General features: G+C 36.4%; 2 protein-coding genes and 1 pseudogene across 7 annotated transcripts in view; 2 read left to right on the top strand and 1 right to left on the bottom strand.

Moving 5' to 3' along the window:
- The window catches only part of PATJ (PATJ crumbs cell polarity complex component), a 287089-nt gene extending 279515 nt beyond the window's left edge, over positions 1–7574 (bottom strand). For 3 of the 6 annotated variants that reach the window (XM_039887878.1, XM_039887926.1, XM_039887916.1), the window contains exons 1-3: positions 7424–7574; positions 431–486; positions 165–331 (exon numbers count right to left, since the gene is read on the bottom strand). In XM_039887878.1, coding sequence (XP_039743812.1) covers positions 165–331; positions 431–452 — 189 coding nt within the window. In that variant the 5' untranslated portion in view covers positions 453–486; positions 7424–7574. Of the gene's footprint in view, positions 1–164; positions 332–430; positions 487–6417; positions 6952–6999; positions 7267–7423 lie in introns of those variants that run through there. The other 3 variants (XM_039887888.1, XM_039887899.1, XM_039887908.1) reach the window with 3 other exon arrangements.
- Positions 3250–3369, top strand: LOC120623028 (uncharacterized; annotated as a pseudogene).
- Positions 7575–15859: 8285 nt separating the features above from the next.
- Positions 15860–23260, top strand: part of TM2D1 (TM2 domain containing 1) — a 40830-nt gene continuing 33429 nt past the window's right edge. Inside the window, exons 1-2 of the mRNA XM_039887866.1 lie at positions 15860–16055; positions 17921–17994. Of these exons, the coding sequence (XP_039743800.1) occupies positions 15898–16055; positions 17921–17994 (232 nt within the window). The 5' untranslated portion in view covers positions 15860–15897. The remainder of the gene's footprint in view (positions 16056–17920; positions 17995–23260) is intronic.

Genomic DNA, 23260 nt, shown 5'->3' with positions numbered 1-23260 from the left:
AGCATTTTTAAACTATCCATGCCTACTATACCCACAGGTCACAAGTCTCAGTACAGTCTCTTTGCTGAATTAAGAGTATTTAAAAGCAATTTGTCTCTGTCTCCTTCTATCTTTCTTTGCTAGCTTGAATATAACAACATGTAAAACTCTGATAGGTAACTTACTTGCCCCTTGAGTTGCTTGATGGACTGCTGAAGCGTGAGTATCTGGTTGAAGAGAGGACTCTTTAGCGTCTCATAAAACATAGATATCTTCTCATTCTGTGACGTGTCACCTTTCTCCTGCAATTTCGCTTTCAGGCGATCGAGAACTTGTAGGACCTGCAGTTTATCTTATTTGAAGGACAATCAGAGTACAAGTTAAAGCCTTTCTTATATTCCAATTTTGAACCATTAATTAATTTACTGATAGAAGTATATATCTAATATACCTGTAGCAAGATTTTCAGGCATTTTGAATTATTGTCTTCAAGCAGTTTAAAGAAACCTAAAGAAAAAAATTTAAAATACAAAATGTAATTTTCTGTTACTGTACACATGTCTACAGTCCTGTATAAAATTTAAAGAAAATCTCAAGAACATTCTTGATCAAAAGACTTCACTCAGGAATTTCAAATTAAAACCACAATGAGGTGCCACTACACAGCACTACGATGACTAAAAGCAGAAAGTGAAACAACAGACAATACTAAGTATTGACGAAGATGTGAAGCAACTAGAACTCTCCTGTGCTGCTAGTAGAAATGTAAAATGGCACAAACATTTTGAAAACTTGCCTGGCAGTTTCTTATAAAGTTAAATATACTTACTCTGTGACCCAGCACTTCCACTCCTAAATACTTGTCCAAGAGAAATGAAAACATATGCCCACAAAATACCTATACATGAATGTTCATAGCACTTTTACCAGAAAAACTCTAAAAGCACTAAACCAGAAAAACTCAAATGTCTAATAACAGATGAATGAATAAACAAATCATGGTATGTAAACATAAATAGAATACTCATAAATAAAAAGGAAAAAATTACTGATACACACATAGCACGGATGAATCTCAGAAACAGTAAGTTGAAGAGAAGAAATGGAACAAAAAGGATGTAAACTGTATGATTCCATTCATATGAAGTTCAATTTATAGCTATAGGCTAGTCACCTGGGCAGGTGGAAAGGAGTTGACTGGTAAAAATTTGAGGTCTTTTTTGGGGTAATGGAAATGTTCTGTTTTGAATAGGATACTGTTTACATAGATGTATACGCTTGTCAAAAATTCATTAAACTATACATTTTAAATTGGTATATCTTATTGTATGTAAACTATACTTTTATAAATTGTATTTAAAAAAAAAAAAAAAGGATCCTGGGCTGGAAAAGAACATACGGATTAAAAGATCAAGATTTTAAAGAGATCTGAAAAAAAAATATCCCCAGGCTGCACAAATGATCCAAGACTCTTACTAGTCATCTAAGAGAGTCTCCTCAATATGGCATTTTCTATGGATAATATTTTTTAATTCCAGTGATTTGTTCAAATTAGCCCAAAATGTAATGTAATCGAAATTCAAAAAGCTAGCAAAACCTTTGCTATGACCAAAATGGCACTTTCCCAGTGGTCATTTTTATTAGTGGTACACTGTTATAATGAACCATCAAAGAAATATGAGTATTACATAGTCAAAATTTTCTCATATCAGTACACTTCCTTAAGGAGATCTTACCTTCTAAATCAAGGTCAGTAAGTAAGAAAGCATATCAAAAACCAGTAAGGGATGCCACTGGCATTGATAAAAGGTCCATGTATTCAATTCAAAAGTTCACTGGATTCAACGATAACTATCAAAAGAACTGGTGAATAGAGCATCACATAAACACTTCTGATGTGCTCAAAATCTCAATTGTGCAACCCTTACAAACACCCATAGAAAGGTAACTGAGTAACAGAGGGGCAGTCACAATGGCACTGTCCTTTTCTATAGCAGCTTACAGCCCAAAAAGATTGACAATAGCCGCTTTGTGGTCATCAATACAACAGCCTCTCTAAATCAAAGAATGCGAGCTAAAACTATGAGATGGTATTTTTTACTGTTGGATTGGCATTTTTAAAAAATTAATAATAGCTTATACTCTAGATGTCATGGAAAAACAAGTGGGAATAGAAATTTACATAATTTTTAGGAGAGCAACATGACAATATCTATCAATATACTAACTTTACATTCTCTTTTCCCCAGAACATCTACTTCTGAGTGTCTCTCCTAAAGAAATACTTGCAAAAGGGCACATAGATGTGTATACAAGAATATTTACTGTGTTGGTTTTAATAACAAGACTCTTGGAAAACTTAAACTATCAAAAGGAACCAGTCATTAAAATAATAAGTAAATCTGACTGTACTGAAATGGGAATGGGACTGAAACAGTTAATAGCAAGCCTGTGGCTCAAGCCACCACCTGGAGATTCCCAGCTAGATACCAGACCTCTTGGCAAACAAGCTAAGATAAGAGTCTCTTGTTTTAAAATGTCAGGAAATACCTGATCTGTCTTAAATGCTTTTTGTAAGTAATCTGAGAATGTATGGTCATTTAAGGCATAGCTGGCTGTAAGATGGGAGATAATAACAGACATTTTCTATTTGTGTAACTAATGGAATATAAAACTTGGGATTCCCCAAATAGAAAGTTTCGAGAAAAATGTTTCCGCATACATTGTTCAGAACTTGTCTGGTAACCCAAAACAAAACAAACAAAAAAATGTGTTCTCCGGTTGAATTTTACTCCTGTAAACAAATTTAATAAAAGTCCATCAGAGATACATTTCTAAATGTCTTAATGTCAATCTATATGCAACTAGGTATTTATGTTGATGATATGGCCTAAAGTAGAAGAAAATGACATTCTTTGGAAGCTGCGCTTACAGACTGGGGCCTTCTCTACCAAGGAATGTCTGTGTCTCGCTGCCATGCCAGCCTCCTCCTGACTATAACCTCTGAATCATGAGTAAGGTTCGATGCTGGGTAAGATCCCTCATTCACATAAGTATGTTTTGACAATTCAACTCTTTGTGTTGACAAAGGGTCATTATTTAATATACACAACTAAATAGGGAAAGAGGCAAGTTTCAAGATACAGGAAATATTTCCTCCCATTCAAAAGAAAAAAATATACATATTTGTGTATATGTAGGTTTCTAGACTTAGAAAGGTAATCGATTGAGTAATAGTGATTGATGGGGAGATAAAAAATTAGACTTTTAGTCTACAGCCATGCCACCCTGAACAAGCCTGATCCCATCTGATCTTGGAAGCTAAGCAGGGTCTGGCCTGGTTAGTACTTTGATGGGAGACCACCTAGGAAGACCAGGTGCTTGTAGGCGTAAAAAATTAAAAATAAAGGATTGTAAGCTGACAAGGTCCTTGCAATCTGTGAGGTCAACCAAGGGCTACCTCACCTAAAAATAAAAATTAGACTTTTACTTTATAGATTTTGGTGCTGTCTGAACTTTATTTAAAAAACATGTATTAATTTTAGAGCTTAAAAATATAAGGGACAAAAACATTATGGCTAAGATGGACTAATGAGAGAGCAAAACAGATTCATAACAAGACAATAAGATAATTATATTGTAAGTTATACACAAACAATAGAGGTATGTACCATGTGCTAAGAAAAATTATAAAGGGAGAGTGACTAACCCTGCCTAGGGAAGTTTGGGAATGCTGGAATGGGAACACATTAGAAACCTCTTGTAAAAGAAAAAGAATGGGGTGTAAAATTAAGAGTAACCATTTGTCTTCTTTTGACTAAAACAGTCTCAGATTACCAAGAATCATTAATAATGCTCCATTTCACTCTCTAAAGTGTCCCAGTTTGAATGACATATAGGGCTGTTCTAGGTCAGTGGTTCTCAAATTTTATCATGCATCAGAATCACCTGGAGGGATTGTTAAAACACAAATTGCTGGGGCCCACCCCAGTGATTCTGATTCTGTAGGTCTAAAGTGAGGCTGGAAAACATGCATTTCTAACAGTTTCCAGTTGATCCTGATGCTGACAGCCTAGGGACCACAAAACTATTGCATACAGGTATAAAAGTGCATGACTTTCTGTGAGAATAGTAACTAGTTATAAATGACCTAGTAGTATAAGGTCTCTAAAAGTAGTAGAAAGGGCACAAAAGTAGTTTAGACTAGTATTGCTGCAAGTGTAGGCTGCAAATTGATGCCTGGCCACAAACAGATAAGTACCAAAATTGGGAGTAAGCATTTAGAAACCATGTAATGTGCCAGAATCATTTACATCTATTAAATTTAGTAATTAAAAAAAAATAACTTGACTTACCTCGTACTTCTTTTTTAATTTCATTTTTCTAGCAATTCATTTTTCTAAAAATTTATCTTACAAAAATATCAGTCCTTGAAAGATTGGGCGGGAAATCCTGATCTTTCACTACTGATCATTGGAGAAGCACTGGTTTAAATAAGACTTCTTTGAGAGGGGCCTTGTAAATAATGCTAAGTAGACTGGTCTTTATCTTGCAAGTCACAGGAAGTAATTAAAGGCTTTTAAATAGAGAAGTATTGAGTCCAGATTTCTATTTAAAAAAGTAATTCTAGTAATAGGATAGATTCATGGCCTTCAAACTTTTTAAACACATTCCTGTCAGTAAAAATATGTTGACTACTCACCTTCATTTTTTTATAATTACAAATATATACTACTATATTTACAAGTCGTATGTGTTTTAAAACATAAAATAGAAACAAGTAAGGTAAAAACTAAAAAGGGAAGTTTTACTGTCACCTTCCTAACCTCCCAATGAATCATCGTGCACATTTTGTAAACCATAGTGGTAGAGTATCCCTCGTAAAGGCAAAGGATAGAACCTTGTTGGTCACCCAACTTTCTAACTCATATTTAATAAAGGCTAAACTATGTCCATAAAGCAGGCCTGGAAAATTACTATAATTCCGTGGTGTTGGGTACTATCTAGGGAAAGGAAATAAAGCTTTAAGAGTAGATGAAGAACATCCAGCAAGCCGAAGATTATCCAGCAAATAGCATACAGGCTAAATGGAACCCATGTCTCACTCATTTTATGGTCATAGGAAACCTTCAGCTAAACAACTTTGGCCTATTTGGCTGGGCTAAGAAACAAACATGGCTTATGCAAGGAATTTCAAGTTTGTTTAAACATGGTAAAGCTGAGTGTAAATTGTCATAGATAGGGTACCTACAATAGGTCACAGTCTAAACATTAAAATACCACAGTGTGCCGCTGTCCTCATAGTTGTACAGCCTCAAGAGAATGAGTAGTTTATTATGCTCTGCAGTTTCCACTACATCACTGATCAAGAGAGTTTGTACCATGAATTTTTTATGTCTCATTTACTGTAGGATTTGATTGAAAGAAACTACTATAATATTGTGGCTTTTTAAAAATACCTATGCCCTTAGCCATCACTAGTTGATGGAACATTTGAAAAAAGCTGATGCATAGATCGAAATTTAATTTGATTTCAATTTCTAGGTGGAGGAAACTTATTGAAAAGATTTATTAACTTCCTCAATTCAAGAATTTAGGTGAGTTAAGGACCCTGAGAAACTCTTTTCAGACACCCAACAGCACAGAAGAATGTAACTCCCCAAGGTATCTTATAATTCTAAACGCAAAAAGTAAACAGGCTTTAGGTCCGTGGCATAGATCTATCCTGAAGACTAAAGAAAGGGTATTGACAGGCTCTAAATTTCTCTCTATTTGAATCAGAACCTAAAATGAGGGCTTTAAAAAAGGCATCCAAATCTATACAAAAACATGTGAGTGGAAAAAAAAAAAAACAACAACACACAGCAATGGTCAAGCAATCTCAAATATTAAGGTGAAATAGTCCCGTTTCTTAAAAAAATTTACTCTAGTACCAAGGTGGGCAAAGTCATAAGTCAACAAATTAAACCTCATTTTGGCTTCATCAAATGTATTTTTATTAAACTTTAACAAAGCAAGTAAATTCAGGCTGCTTGGTTGTTTAGTTTAAGGATAATTATTAAATGCTTTCTGGTAAAAAAAAAAAAATGTAATTAACAAAGATTACTGAATACTGAACCATTGTCTCAGAATCCCAATTAACAAAGACAAATCTCTTCTGAACTCAGCTTATAAATTTTACCCATAAATTACCTTCCAACTCTGTTATTTATTAACTTTCTCATTATTTAAAATTTTTAATAATTCTTATAAAAGCCGTTAGGGGCTTAGAAACAGGCTAATTTTAGTTAAAAGGCATGATCACGCCGTTTTCTGATGTTGCAAAATGAACCGATTTGAATTTTAATCACCGCTCCTCCCTAGTTTTCCTTTAAAAAAGATTTGTGCAAACGAATTGGCAGCCAATAGGAGCTTAGACAGCCAAGAACGTAGTATTACCATCCTCCATGTAACTAAGATTTCTTTTTCTTCTAGCTTTCCAGGGGCTTCTTCATTCATTTAGGAAACACTTGTTCTTTGCGCACCTATCAATGGACAGACTTCAAATGCAGTTGAGAAGCAACCTATAGAAACAAGGCCCTGAAAGGCGCACCGTCTCAATCGCGGAGACAAACCAGTAAACAACTCATTTGAATCCAAAGTGATAAGAGCCATCTGGGGATACGACAAAGCGCCAAGTGAACACTCCACGGGGGGGATTAATTCGGCCAGCTAGGTGTGCCAGGAGAGTTAGGGAGCTTTGGAGGGGACAGGGAAAGATCTGAAAGTGCTTTCCTGAGCTTGATTTAAAGCAGGAATCCAACAATTTCCCCAAAGGCTGGAGGTCAGAGCACTTTCTGCTTGGTCCTCCTCATCTACAAAGTAAGGCCAGTAGGGCCCAGGCCTGAATGTCGACCCGGGGAACTCCGCTACGTGACTACCAGGCGCCCAGATGGGGCCGGGGCCAAATCGCGCCCTCGCTGGGCACCCCCTCCTTCTCCGGGCCTCCAAGGCACGCCACCACCTGTTCACTCCTTTCACCTTCACCGGTTGAGGAAAGGCTCCGCCCAGCTCTGGGTGCGGCGGCGGGATGGAGGGGACGCAGGCATTGATCTGGGTGCAAAATCTGATCCCTGCCACTCCCGGAACAGCGGAGGCCTTGATTTGAGGGCCGCCAGAGCCTGCCGAGGCAGGGCGGCTCCGCGGCCTCCGGCCAGCCCAGCCCCGCGGGGCGCGGGCCACGGTGGGGGTCATCCAGGCCGACGCAGGAGGACCGCGCCCCGCACCCGCTGTGGGCCAGGCCGAGCGGCCGGCGGCGCCCTGCGTCTCCCGTTCCACCTCCCGCGGGAGGGCGCGTCGGAAGCAGGGGACGCAGGCGCAGGAGGAGGAGGTGCTCCTGGCCAGCTTCGAGGCGAAGGGACCCTGCGCGCCGTGCGCGCCCACACGACGGGGTCCCGAGCTTTACCTGTTTGGGTGGACTCGCAGTGGGAGCTCGGAGCGGGCAGGAGGGCCGGCGTCGGCCCTCCCTCACCTGGGCGGAAGTGAAAAGCCCAGGGTGACCGCGCCTCACCTGGCAGGCCCTCCCCTCGCATCGACCTCCCTGCCCGGGGCGGGGCGCCGGGGTGGCGTAGGCGGGGGAGCCTGAGCCCGCGGGAGGCCGACTCTGGGGAGGGAGCGCTGGTGCCCTTGGCTTCTCTACTTAATGCAGGTGAAGTTCAGCTGGGCGAGGGAGGGTTAAAGAGCCTAGAAAAGGTGGGGTTTGGAGGTCAAGTGGGCAAATGAAACACCAGGTGGTGGGGGTAGCCGGCTTTAATGGGGTGGGAAGGTCGCTGGACTGGTGGTGTAGGAGGGCTGGATTGAGAGGGAGACCCAAGATCAAGGAAATTAAAGGAGGACACTGAGGAAAGGATTTGGTCAAATATGCTTGGTCTCTCGTCCTATTCTATCATCCCTCTTTGTGTTTTTTATGTCCACTGACCCAATATAAAATTCTAAGAAGTTTAACTGAGAGTTATCTTTTCACCCTCATTTAGTTGAGAAAAGGAAGGAAATCAATCTAGCATTATTTGTCATAACGTTGAGAAAAGATCTTTGAAAATCTACAATGGTATTATTCCACTCTCTTTAATGTAACTAACTTGAGAATTTTGATGCTAGGCGTTTTACTTTGTCTAATATAGTCCACACATTAACGATAAAAAGAATTGATCTTCAGGTATGTATTCACTGAATAAATGTTTTTGTTAAGCACTATGATTGTGTAAATTGTTAAAAATGGAATACCTGTCCTCAAGGGAGATAAGGCATACATACAAAACAACTGCAACATAAAATCATCTGTTGTAAGAGCATGCATTATGTACTTTATAGTATCATTGTTAGTTTGCTGGTTTTAAAGGAAATATTGTTAAGCCTGGTAAAAATACACAATTTCAGCATGGTCCCTACTTCTTAGGAACTAACAAACTATTGAGGGAAATAAACTTATATAATAACTTAAATTACCGAGTAGAATGAAGCCAGAACTTTATAAAATAAAAAGAGAGAGAGAGATGTATTATGTTTGTTGAAAGCATCTGTTAGGACTTAACCAGGTCTTAACAGGTGTTGGGATGTGCTTCAGGTAAAATGGAGAAGGAAATACTTCCCAAGTCAGGGCAGCATACAGGTGGAGACCAGTTATCTCAAACCATCACCTTGCAAACATGTTGGTCTCTTCTTACTCTACTATTTGGTGATAGTTATAAACATATTCCCCCTTTCTCAAAAATAATGTGACTTTGGATTGACTATGAAACAGTTCAAACTTCTTTTCTGAGTTCCAAGACTCTCTTAAACTCTTCCCTTCTTGCTGACTCTTCTACTTAATCTCCCATTTCACCTCTCCAAGGTCCTACTCTGACTCAACAGGTCTAATCCATGTCCTTGGAATCACCACACCATGGCTTTTCTGTTGGTTACTCATCCCCTTTCCCATGCCTGGAATGTCTTGTAAGCCCTACCCTTCCCCAGGGCTAGATTCAGGTCTCACCTCTTAGGCAAAGCTGCCTCCATGACCACCCCAGCAAACATCCATCTCTGCCATATTTAAAATAATTTTCTCTATTTTTTTGTGTTGTTAATTTAATGTGAGCTTTCTTTTGGCTCTTGGAAATTTTTTAAAAATTAATTTATTCAATACATTTTTTAAGGAGTTTATTGTGGTAAACATTTTCTGGCACCAAATTTTGTTTGTTTTACCTCTGAAAACCCTCAAGTTTTATTCATACAATAAAGATGAACAAAATTTTTAAGAACACATCTCTGAAGTCAGAAGATCTGAGCTTGAATCCTGATTCCGCCATTTCCTAAAGTATTTGACTTTGGTAAGTTACTTAACCCTTCTAATTCTAATTAGTGAAATTATGGTAACTTCACATGGTGGTTTTGAAAGTTAAATGAAAGAATATATGTATCACATATACCTGGCACATAGAAAATACTCAGAAAATGAAGCAGCACATAGAAGGGAGTGAACATAACAGATACTGGTGACAATAAGGAAACAGTCAAGAACAGTAGTAAATAAAGTGAGACAGGCAGATGGTGGAAGACCTGAAAATACTACAAAGAACTTCAGGTTATAAGACTTTATTCTTCATCTCTAAGAAATTAAAGAACCACTGAAAATATTTGAATAGGATTTTTATTTGTTATTTTTTTAACATTTAATGATTTGGTATTTATTTTTAAAAAATATTTTTTAGAGTAGTTTTGGGGGGCATTGCAAAATTGAGAGAAAGGTACAGAGAATTCTCGTTTATCCCCTGCCTCCACACATACATCCCCCACTAGAGTGGTATATCTGTCAAAGTCAATGAACCTATTTTGACATAATCATAATCACCCAAAGTCCATAGATTACATTATGGTCCACTCTTAGTGTTGTACATTCTATGGGTTCGGGCAAATGTATAATGATATATTCATTGTTCTAAAAATTCTCTCTGCTCAGCCTGTTCATAACCCCCACTCCAACTCCTGGAAACCACTGATTTTTTTATTGTCTCCATAGTTTCGCTTTTTCCAGAATGTTAGATTGTTGAAATCATACATTATGTAGGCTTTTAAGATTGCTGCTTTTACTTTGTAAATACATTTACGGTTTCTCCATGTCTTCTCATACCTTGATAGCTCATTTTTTTTTCTTTTTTCTTTTGTTCTTTAGATTCCACATATAAGTGAGATCATATGGTAATTGTCATTCTCTGTTTGACTTATTTCACTTTGCATAATACCCTCTAGGTCCATCCATGTTTTTGCAAATGGTAAGATTTAATTTTTTTATGACTGAGTAATAGTCCATTGTATATATGTACCACCTCTTCTTTATCCGGATGGGCACTTAGTTTGCTTCTGATAGCTCATTTCTTTTTAGCACTGAATATAGTCTATTATCTGGATGTACTACAGTTTATTTGTTCAACTACTGAAGAACATCTTAGTTGTTTCCAACGTTTGGCAATTATGAATAAAGCTGCTATAAACATGCAGGTTTTTGTTTGGACATAGTTTTCAACTCCTTTGGGTAAATACCAAGGAGTTTAAATAGAATTTTGAATAAGATTTTGAATATGACACAGGTTTTTTTTAAATGAAAGATTAATCTGAAAGCAGCATGAAAAAATAATGGATTGACAAAGTTGAGGAGAGCCTAGAATCAAAAAGAGAAAGAAGCCATTATAGTAGGAAATAAGCTACACCTGAAATAAAGTGAAAATATAGGATTAAAAAAAAACACAAAAAAAATTGGTCACTTATTAGATAAAGGGATTAAAGAAGAACAAGGAGAAAACTGCAGTGCAAAGATGATTATAAGTTTTGAACTGATAAAAGGGATACAGGTGGTGAGACTTAGAAAAGCCAATTTATTCTGTTTTGCTTTTCTTGAGAAACAGGACTCTGATAAAGTCAGTTTTAGATTCTATATTTGACATTGAAGATGAAATATACTTGACATAGAGTAGGCCTTATTAAGTGATGAGTCTATTTAATTGGATAGTAGGCGGCTAGATTGGTGCACCGAAGAGAGGACACAATTAGAAATACTTGAGGAGCAACAGCATACATGTAGATGTAGTAGAATTCAAAATGTGCAGATGGCTATAATAAAGATCTATCAGAGTCCTGATAGTATGAATTTATCACCAGAGTGGAAAAAATTGCCCAAAACAGATTTTTAAAAATCGAGGAAAGTAAAGCTTTTATCTCCTAATATTCGGTCCTAAACATGGAAACAGGAGTCAGATTGGTTTCCTCAGAAATTTTTGCTATGGGCAAAAACTATCTGTTAATGTAATTAGGTGTATGCTAGAATCTTAGGAATGGGAAGATCCAATGTGCAGAGCTTTGAATGCCAAAGGATGTTTTGCTTCATTCTTCACTGGTAATCCTCTTTCCTAATGTTTCTACACAGCAATTTCCATATTGGGCTGTGCTATTTACATCCTTTGCTTTCTATAGAATTTTATAGAATTTTTATGTGACATAGAAATTTGGCATTGAAAACCTGCCTAAGATTGAGTTTAAGAACTTTCTTACTAAAATTAGACAATGGAGTAATCAAGTGATCAGAGACTATGGTTGCAAATAAATTGATGTATTTTAATATATTTTACTGAGCCATGAGAAAATAGACTAAGGGACAGTAACAAGAGAAAGTGAATTTTTAAATACACCATCAGTTCAAGAGTCAAAATTTTAGTATTGTTTCTTTACTTTCATGGTGAGACTCTTGTTTACAGTTTATATACATTGTAGAAGAGGATGAAGATAATCATTAGAACCATAAAAATAGATTTTGTAATGGAGTTAATCAACAAAGCATAATCATTTTCAAATAGTTAATTGTTCAAAATCTATATGAAAAATGACACAAATATAAAGATCGGCAACATTCCTGCAGTCAGCAAGAAAATACAGTAAATCCTCACTTAACGACAGATTCTTAGAACTGCAGTATAATGTGTTAACCTAGAAATAAAAATTCCCAAGTGAGAGGCAACATACATTTATTTGAGATACAAAGAATAGATATTTGGGAAGCATTGATTCACGCAGAACCCAAATAGTGTTTCAATTAGGAGGTGAAGGCGAGGGGTATTTATGAGAAATGGGAACAATTACATAAATAGAAGGAAGAAATTTCCATGCGTGTTAATGAGATAAGAAAGGAATTTCTATAGGTGCAGATAAGCTAACACAGTGAACCTAATTATAAAGAATGTCTTTAATTTTCAGTTTGGTAGTCATACTGTCTGCCTTCTTGTTTTCTTTACAGTTATTTGGGATACAATACAGCTTTAGACCCAGCCCAAATGATATTTTGCTCAGTTTTAATATTCCAAAGGTTTGAAGAGTAAGACATGCAAGGCAGTTCCTCTGGGATGGCAGCTCTGACTCCATTTTAAAGTGGCTCTGTTTATATTTCCCCTTTTGAAATCTTTCCTTGAAAGCATTGCTGATCAATCATTGGAAAGCAACACTGATTAGTTATTAAAAGCATCGTTAGTCCTCCATTGCCAGGAAGGCTAATTTTCAGTACATCATGCCTTTGTCAGTCTGTTGTCATCAGAAAGGCTCATTTCTGGTATGTCATGTCCCATATAGGAGGGAAAGTGGTTTTTTAGGAAACCTGGGCCACATTTGAGCAATAAGAGTGCCAAACAGAGGAAGTTTTTACCATCATATTCCTTTAAGGAAAAAATCTTTTGTCGTTTCTTAAGGTTTGTCACATCATCTCATAAGCCTTAGTGATCATCTCAAAATGTTGAGCAACCATTATCAAGGTACTGTCTTTAAAACATTGAGCTATGTAAAATAAACATAACACTAAAAATTCTTATAATTACAAACAACATAAAATGTTCAGTCTAAATTGAAGAATAGATCTGAACCAGGAGGCAATACCTGAGGCAGTCAGCTGAAGATATTAGAAAACCTGAGGTGTCAGTGGGCACTGTATTTAATCATTTGGCTTGTGCCCAGATTTTATCTTGTTCCATCCCTATTTTACCAGCGGTATTTTATCCAAGTACAGGAGGTATTAACCACACAGCCAACCTCACCATGTTTAGCTAGAATACGGTCAAGAGCAATCCTATTTTCTAATATAACTTGCACAAGGGAATTTAAAGATTTTTCCTGGTTGGCTATTGTGTTGGTGGTAGCTCCAGTAACTTTCTCTAAGATTTTTTTTTTTTCTCTAAGGTTTTTGATAGTTTTTTTTTTTAATCATGTATTTATTTGTTGTGTTACCTGTTCAAGGAAAACGTATTCTTCCAAATCTGATATCTTTATCGAGGTTGATATCACTAGGCATTGAACATCCATGACTATGTGTGCAGCCAGTTGCACGTTTTGACCTGAGAAGTAGGTTTAAAGATGATGCCCAGTGTCGAGTTATCTTTCCAGGCAGAAATAAAGGGGAAAAAGGAAGCAACTATTACAGCGAGTGCTTAACCTCTCATATTAATTGTGAGATAGGAAGTAACTAAAGAAAGAATAAAAAGAAAAAAATGAAGGTGAAGGTGTAGTTTATACTAAGATTTCTGAATTCTGGAGAGAAATGATTAATTCTGCTTACAAAGGTATAATTTACTAAATTGCTATAAGTCACAGATAGCTTAGGAGAAAAATTCCTTATATTTGGAAAACAGACAAAATAATATTTCAAATAAAAATTCATAAAATTATAATCATCCTCACTAGTTCATTAAGTCCCATGTTATTAATTCTTGTTTTGATCTTTTTGTTAACAGTTTTAAGAATTCAGGTTTTTTTTCTAGAATTCTGCAAATCTTCACCCAGTTTAATGGTATGATGTGAAAGTTTACTAGAAACTTGTATTTTAGAGTGTCAGGGTCCTCTCCATGGATTTCTTGCAAGATGAAACATCTTTGAAAATCACTTTTGCAAAAACATCAGAGTAAAACAATAACTGTCTGTAAATGACAAGACTTAAAGATCTGGTGAGAGTTCACATACACACATAAAAACGATCCAATTGAGTTAGTTATCCATTTTAATCTTAGCTTGACCATACATACAATTTTTAAAGTTTAAAAATTGAACTAGTAAATTTCAAATTTTCTATCACTTAAACCTGTAAACATAAAAGTTTTGATTTAAAAATAGCCGTCTCATTAAGGATTCGACTTCTAGGTTCAGGAGAAGAGCTAGAAGTTGCTTCTTTTTCCTCTAAACCAGTAGATCCCTAGAGAGAACACGGAGTCACAGGGTAGGGGTGTGAATGTGGAAAAAGTTTAATGCTGCCTCCTGTCTTCCCTGATCCTGGTGGGGAAGAAAGGAGGCAGATCCTGGTGGTATGCCGCAGATCCTGGTGGTATGCCGCAGATCCTGGGGGTGTGCCACAGCCCATGACACCTCTAGGAAACCAGCTCTTTCTCACTGAATCAGGGAAAAGGTGATACTTTTGCCACTGGATTAAAGTGGGTGCCAGAGAAGTAGCTGTCACCTAGAGAACATCTGGACACCCTGTTTTACATAGTAGGGGCGTGCAGTCCTAACTGGTTGAGAAGGGCTAGGTACTGTGTTGCTTGGTTGCTCAGGCACAAGTGACCACCTATTCTTTATGAATACATAACTTAAAGCCAATTTACATGCTTATATTTCAAATAAAGCTTTGAGGACTCAATTCAAAATAATGTATCATAATCATCCAGCTTTATTTTGAACACCTATATAGACACCAACCATTAAAATGAACAGTCTATCGGATAAATAGAAAAGAAGGCTTGTTATAGGTGGCATTTGCCTGGGAGACACAGGGCCACAGAAGGGGATTTTTAAAAAATAGTGCAGTAATGCTGCAAAATTGGTTTAAGAAAAATTTTAAATATAGTTACAATTCTAAAATATTACTAAAATAATTTCATGTACTTATAATACAGAACATTATCCCAGGGTTCTCAAAGTGTGTACTCTGAACCAGCAATATCAGCATCACTTGGGAACCCCTTAGAAGTGCAAATTATTCTGCCCCCCCCCCCCCCGTCTAGATCTTCAGAGTCAGAAACTGAGGGTTAGCCCATCCTTCAGTGTTTTTAACAAATCCTCCAGATGATTGTGATGCTCCCTAGAGTTTGAGAACCATAATACATGTCTTCAAAATTAGTGTCAGTGGATGAAGAGGCACCAATCAAATTCAAGTGTTTTTACATTAGAGAAAAAAGATTAAAGTTTCACTTTAACGAGTACACATTTCTTCAGTATAAAAGATATCTTCACTGCAGAACTTAGATGGAGGGAAAAACCTCCAACTTTTCACTTAGTGTAGTCATAAAGTCTTTGGTCTCCTATTGTTATAGCCCCTTTCCCTCACCTAAATTTTCACTATTAAAAATAAAGGTGTAATGCCCATCTTTATGATAGAGATCTTAAGTACTGGTCGTAGCAGCCTTTCACGATTTCTCCTCTAAGATAACGGGGAGGCCATTATACCTATAATAGTAAGAGCACAGATTCTGAAATCGGGTAAACATCCCTTTATTCCAACTCAGTAACATGTTTATTAGCGTCTTTAAGCCTAGTTTGTTATCTGCAAACCCAAATCCTACCAGGACTAACATAATGTTTGTAAAGCGTTAATCATATCGCCAGACGCCGCTGACACTTTCGCGGACAGAAGAGACACAGCAGGTTAGTTCCAAAGTGAGCACTGGATAGAAGGTAGCTGATTCTCCAAGATAGCTTTCTCTTTTTTTCCGGTCTGGAAGACCAACCAAAACTCTCCGAGGTGAATCTGCGTCCCACGGGGCGGAGAACCTCTGTGTAGTCAAAGCACGGTCCCTTTAAGAGCCCCCCTCCCTCTGCCCTCCTCTCGCCCGCGCCTAGGCGAAGGCGGAACCGGAAGTCGTTGGGAATGCGCTGGTCCCCAGCATGGCGGCCGCCTGGCCCTACCGGCCAGCCGTTCCTGAGGCTGTGGCTGCTCAGCTCCTGGGTGTCTTGTGGTTCGTGTCGGTCACCACGGGACTTTGGGGAGCTGCTGCTGCCGGGGGCGAGGAGACGCTTAAGTGCGAGGACCTCAAAGTAGGACAATATCCTCTGTTGAGGAGCACCCCCTTAGGGGCGAGGTAGATTTGGGGTCGCGAGTGGGTCGCGGCTTCAGCGCGGGCTAGGGTTGTACTGAAGGGAACGGTGACTTGTGGCCTCTAATGACGAAGGGACCCAGGCAGATGAAGAGCGATGGGGGATGGAAAGAACAGAGGCCACTGTGTGTGATTTCCTTGGAATTTTACAGTTGTTGGCGTTTCCTCTTCTGGTCCACTTTTTTTTTTTTAACTGGTGGCTTTATTCAGCAAACATGTAGATTCTGAAATATGCAAAGTACTTATCTCGGCACTAGTAATAAGATTGACAGGCTCAATTCTGTAAATTTGCCAACTTGGGGTTAAAAATTAATAATGATGTAGCTGGCGTTTGTTGCCCATTTATCATTAACTTTACATCTGTTACCTTATATCATTTTCAAACTTCATGAGATGCCAGACCGTCTGGGGGCAGATTTCTGTAGCCGTGGTCAAATTATTTGAACCCTGTTTTATGAATAAAAATGTAAATAACAATGGAACCAACTGAAAGGTCTGTTGTGATCAGTCAGTACCACAGGTAAATCACGTAGAGTGATGCCTGGCAAGAAGTAGGGACTATATATGTTAACTGTTTATTTACAGAAGAGAAAACAGGCCGAAGGGGTTAAGGAGATCTTTTCATTTAACAGTTCTTATAAACTGAGGAACAATATGAATTGAAAGTTACATTCAAATTAAAATAGCTACTTATGTACAAAATTTGTACAACGAAAAAAGTTGTACAAGATTCTATGAGAAAAAATCTTAAAATTAAGAAAATTCTATAGTATTTTTTATGTGAGCTAGAGGAGAGACGGCTGTTACTCTGTTTTTTACAGAGTAGCTCTTATTGAATATCATTTCACTTAAACTATGAGAATCACTGACCTAGTAAATTGAGGAGTTGGCAGAAATGTCAGAGTGGTTCTAAGAAAATAGTTGGGCAGTATGAAGAGTTGTGCTTTTTGAACCTTAGAGAGAAGTGTCTGATAATATAAGACTATGAGGTGATGATAACTAGAAAATATCTGTTACTCCTGGCATAAAAATGAGGTTTCCAGTAGTAATTCAGAAACCTTAAACAGGTGTCGGGCTCTATGTCCAGAGACATCTTGTGAATACCTTACTTATTTCATTTTAGTGTCAAAATATTTAGGAAACTGAAAAGCACCCCAGGTGTTTTTAACATCCATAAGAGGATAATTATTACATTTCCAAAAGCTTAAATTTTTGTGAGGAGACCTTGTAGACCCACCTAAAACACCATCTTCCCTGCAGTCTGCAATCAGGACTGCAATCAGGAAACCTTATTTTACTGTCACTTATATGATTTTGGATAAGTCACTCAAACTTTGAGCCTCAGTTTGTGTTTCTGTAATGTGGAAGTAATTGTCTCTACCTCACAGGGTTATTTGTGTTACGTGAAATTATGTATATATGGCAATACTTGGGACCCCATAAATGAGTTCAGTCAAATCTCTGGAAATTGATTTTTTTTTAACCCTGAAACAGTCTTACAATAATTTGTTAAAGATTTTTATTTTCATTTTTTCTTTGTGCTTTGTGCTTAAACTCTGACTGATGTTCTTTAAGATGGCATCCTCTGGTAGAACTTTTAGTATATGTTAATATACTTTTCCTGTAATAGATTAATGCTCAGGTATTATTTAGTGACACTGAAAGTATGTTTATGCTTGTGCTTTTTCTCTTGGATACACTAACAGCCTCGCTACATGTGAATATAAACATTAAGTGTATAATAAGAGGTATTAAAGACAAGATAGTAATGTTTTGTGTTGGAATATAGTTCATATTTCCTTAACTCTTTTTACATATATTTGTAAAGATCCAAAAATAAACGATGCTACACAAGAACCAGTTAACTGTACAAACTACACAGCTCATGGTAAGACTTCTAGAAACATGTATTTAATTAATTAATTAATTATTTTAATTGAAGAAATTATTTAAATTTTTTCCGCATCTACCTTCCCCCTCCTCCCTCCCCACTACCCTCTGGTAACCGCTAGTCCATTGTTCATGTCCATGAGTCTCTGTTTGTCCTGTTCATTTGTTGCTTTTAGGCTTGTATCCCATATTTAAGTGATATGTGATTTTCAGCTTTTTCTGTTTGGCTTATTTAACTAATTATGATTATCTCAAGATCCATCCATGTTGTTGCAAATGGCAGTATTTCATCTCTTCTTATGGCTGAGTAATATTCCATCGTATGTATGTACCACAGCTTCTTTAGCCAATCATCTATCGTAGGACACTTCAGTTGCTTCCATGTCCTTGCCACTGTGAATAATGCTGCCATGAACATTGGTGTGCAAATATCTTTTCAGATATGAGTTTTCAAGTCTTTGGGGTAAATACCCAGTAGAGGGATTGCTGGATCATATGGTAGATCAATTCTTAGTTTTTTTGAGGAACCTCCATACTGTTTACCATAGTGGCTGTACCAGTTTTCAGTCCCACCAGCAGTGTATGAGGGTTCTTTTTTCTCCGCATCTTCTCCAGCATTTGTTATTACTTGTCCTGTTGATTATAGCTATTCTAACAGGTGTGAGATGGTATCTCATTGTGGTTTTGATTTGCATTTCCCTAATAGCTAGTGATGTTGAGCATCTTTTCATATATTTGTTGGCCATTTGTATGTCCTCTAGGGAGAAGTGTCTGTTCAGGTCCTCTGCCTATTTTTTGATTGGATCATTCGTTTTTTTGATGTTATTGAGTCGTATGAGTTCTTTGTATATTTTGGATATTAGGCCCTTATCAGAGGTGTTGCTTGCAAATATATTTTCCCATTCGGATGATTGTCTCTTTACCTTGTTAACAGTTTCTTTTGCTGAGCAGAAGCTTTTTAGTTTGATATAGTCTCATTCATTTATTTTAGCTTTTACTTCCCTTGTTTTTGAGGTCAAATTTATAAAATCCTCTTTAAGCCCAAGGTCCTTGAGTTTAGTTTCTATGTTTTCTTCTATGCATTTTACTGTTTCAGGCCTTATATTCGGGTCCTTAATCCATTTTGAGTTAATTTTGGTGTGTGGTGATAGACAACAGTCTAGTTTCATTCTTTTGCAGGCGGCTTTCCAGTTTTTCCAGCACCATTTATTGAAGAGGCTTTCCTTTCTCCACTATATGTTTTTGGCTTTTTTGTCGAAAATTATTTCCCACTATAAACATGGGTTTACTTCTGGACTCTCGATTCTGTTCCACTGGTCCGTGTGTCTGTTTTTTGTCAATACCATGCCGTTTTGATTACTGTTGCTTTGTAGTATAACTAAGTCGGGCCAAAATATGTCTTTAAATTAATTTTTTAAAATATGTTATAGACCAGTGTATGATCACTAAGAGTAATTCATTAATGTGTTGTTTCTTGAGTTATAACATTGTTATTCAGTTTTCAGAACAACTTAAAATTGGAGAACTGGCTAGGAGACTTAAAAAAGAAACTTATTCTCTTTAATTATATGAACTGGGAAGTTTTATATTTTCATTAATTTTTTTAAACCTTTGGGATCAATTTATATAGCTTTCTTGGTACTCTACCAACTTCATTATATAAAGATGCTTCTTTAGATTTTTAATTATGCAAAAAGAACCTGAGACTGATAGTACAGTAAGGTACAGTGAGCAGTTATATCACCCACATTATGCACTTGTAAAATATACTTAGGTACATCCTAAATATAAAAATAGCACAGTAAGGATTTTAAATATGCATCAGTATTTTCTTTGTGGGGTTTTTTTTTGTATCTATATATTTTTAGAGAAATTTTGATAATGAATAACAAATCCTCAGCATAATTATTATGGTTTGAATTTGGGGGAGCTTCTATTACTCTTTGAATTTGGGGGAGCTTCTATTACTCTTAAAATATGGGGGATGCCAGATAAAAATTAATAAATCATTTTAGTCTTCTAAAAGGGTATATGTTGGAAGGGAGGCAAATAGATGTATATTGGATATGTTTAGTATTCTGTAGTACACAGTATCATTTTGAGAAAAAGTGTACCTATTGGATATATACTGAATGCTTTATTAGACATGAAATGTATTAGACATGAATTAAGCTGATGATTGATGTTTATAAGTAAAAGCTATAAAACAGATTCATTATGTAAATGAGATTAAAGGAATTATGTTTGTTAAAGCAAAGAACTTAGTTTTTCAAAAGTATCAAATAACCTCTTGATTATGAATTTGTATATATTTTTAAAAGCAGTTCTCCTTTTATCTTTTTATACCTTTATATTTTGTTACACTGTTAGCCCAGTTCCAGTCAGCAGGGATATTTGAAAGTAAGTTGTGTTAAACTTTTATAATTAATGTTTTGCTACTATTTGGAAATAGTGAAATTTTACCATATAAACAGTAATAGGATATATACATATATGATTTATATAGTAGACATTGCTTAACATGTAAACTTTAATTTAGATGTTTTAAACTTGAAGTTTGCAAGGAATCCCCTCCTTTTAAAATTTATAGGTGTACTCTGATTTGCTTGTTTTATGTAGTTGTCTTCTATGCTTTTGGAACACATAGAGAATAGAGTTAATGCACATAAAGAAGAATTAGCTTTCAAATCTTCAACTATTTATATGAAAGATGTTGGAAATCTGTTGTGAATACTATTGAGACTCACGTATCTAACTTTAGGAAGCAGCCAGCCAACTAGCTATCTCAAAAAAGGCATTTTCTAGCCTGCAGTGTTCTTTGCTGGTGTAAGAATTTTAAAGGAAATTATACAGCTAACAAAAATACTGCCCCAAAAGAGGTCTGCCCTCCAGTTAGGTGTCTCTTTTGTGTAAAATAAGTTGTATCCACTTAAGCAGTTATTGATAAATTATAAACATATACAAAGTCAAATGATCAGACTGCTAGGATGTATAAAGGACTTGGAGATATTAACAATACTGCCATGGCTTATCAGATAGTTTCTCATGGATAATTTAAGAGGAGACCTACAGGAAAATAAAAGGAAGGCTTTCTGTGTAAGGGAATGATATGATAGTTCATTTGTAGAGAATAAACCAAGTGCCTAACTGAATCTGAGAACATATGTAAAATGCTTTATATTAATAAATAAATAACTTTAAATCATTGTCATGATTTTAAAAAGAAAAAGTTTCTGAAGTAAATGAGTCATATGCCTTTTGCATATGGATGTACAGTTTGTGCATGATACAAAGGTGTCCAGCCAAGAGCTGGGGTAGGTTGTACCATCCCAGCCCAACACTCAGGCTATGTCTGTCCACAGGGAGTTTGTGTTTTTTCTTAAATTGCTCTTTTAAAACACACAAAGCTAGTGGAGTGGCCAAGGTGAATCATTTCTAAGTTCTGATCAGAGAGAACATCAAAATGCCCCTTGAAACATGAAGTTTCATTTTCTTAAATGGTACTTTCCGGGTAGGGATGAAAAGGAATGTTTTACAGAGAGGGGAGTTTGGAGATAGAGAGTAGGAATTTGGACCAAAGGCAAAGGAAATTCAATTAGGACAATAAATTGATGTGATCTTAAAAGAGTTCCCAGTCAGCCCAATGCCAATTAACAAGCATATTTATTTATTGAGAATTATCTGTAATAAATAATTTGTAATTAAATGAAATGAATAGTTCAAAACAATTAACTTCATGAAAATTAGTTTATATATTATAAAATATTTATTGAGAAATTATTTAATTCATTTATCGAGAAATTATTACATGGTAGGCTTCTGCTACATGGTATAGATGATATATGAAAGAAAACATAATCTCTGTCCTCAAGGAGTGTTCTGTCTAGACTTTGCGTGTGCGTGTGTGTGCACTCGCTCGCATGTGTATGCAAGTATTTTTATTTTTGATCGGTGAAATACAAAATATTTAGACTCCATCTCCAAAAATTTTGCTCTGGTTCTTTGGCAGAAGGCCATTTTTATTTTCTTAAGTTTTTATTGAAATATATTTACAGAAAAGTATCCATTAGTATAAGTCAAATGCATTTTCACAAACTGAACGTGTATAAGTGCTTCCTAATCAAGAAACAACATTATCAACATGCCAAAAACCTCCATCCTGCTCTCTTATAGTCACTACCTGCCTTAATGGATAACCATTATCCTAACTTTTAACAGCATAAATTAGTTATGTTATTTAGAGATAATTTCAAGCTTACAGAAAAGTTGCAAGAATAAAAGTAATACAAACAATACCTATATATCTTTTACCCAGATTCACCAATTGTTAACACATTCCCTTTTGCTTTATCATTGTGTGCTCATGCATGCTCTCTGATTTTGTATGTATAATTTTGCCCTAAATACGTTTGTGTTTTTCCTAAGGAGATATTCTCTTAACTGTATTCCAATTTTATCAAATGGCCCAAATAAAGCCTTTATAGCATTTTCCCCCAGTAAAAGTTCCTAAGATCAGGTTTTGCCTTTAGTCTTCTTAAACTGGAACATTTTCACAGCTTTCTTAGTCTTTAATGACACTAATATGTTTGAAGACGACAGTTCTTTTATTTTAATAGAATGTTGCTCATTTGGGATTGTCTAATATCTCATTATGATTAGATTTAGGTTATACATTCCAGGCTGGAAAATTACATTAGTGATGGGATGTCCTCAGCATCTCACATCGAGTCACATGATATCCATCTGCCTCGTTGGTGATGTTAGTTGTTAAATGTTGCTCACTCAGATTTTTCCACTGTATAGTTAGTATTTTTTCCTTTGCAACTATTAAACAGTCTTTGGGGAGATTCATTATGACCATGCAAATATCCTATTTCTCATCAAAAATTTTTCCTGGAGCTACCATCCATTATGATTTTGGCCTGAACCGTTCTTTATTATGAAAGTTGTGGATTGATGATTTTCCAACTCCAGCAGTCCCAGAGGAGAGCTGCCTTTATATGCTGGAAATATGAAGATAGGGTTGCTTTCGCCAACTTTATCTTTTGCTTTCACCCAGATTCTAGATTGACACATTTAATTATCTGGTCATTATTCAACATAACCTTTTAATAGAAATCATATCAAGTCTGGTCCTTTTATTTGACTGATCACGACCAGTCTAGAGACATGTTAACTGGGATAGGATCTCAAACCACCTACTTACTTTCTAGTTATCTGTTTTACTGTTATGAAATTTAATAGATTATTTCTTGTTTAACTTT

This window comes from Pteropus medius, unplaced genomic scaffold (assembly GCF_902729225.1).
Source record: "Pteropus medius unplaced genomic scaffold, Ma_sr-lr_union100, whole genome shotgun sequence".
Classification (NCBI taxonomy): domain Eukaryota; kingdom Metazoa; phylum Chordata; class Mammalia; order Chiroptera; family Pteropodidae; genus Pteropus; species Pteropus medius.
The sequence above is the reverse complement of the archived record's forward strand: the minus strand, read 5'-3'. Positions and strand labels throughout refer to the sequence as shown.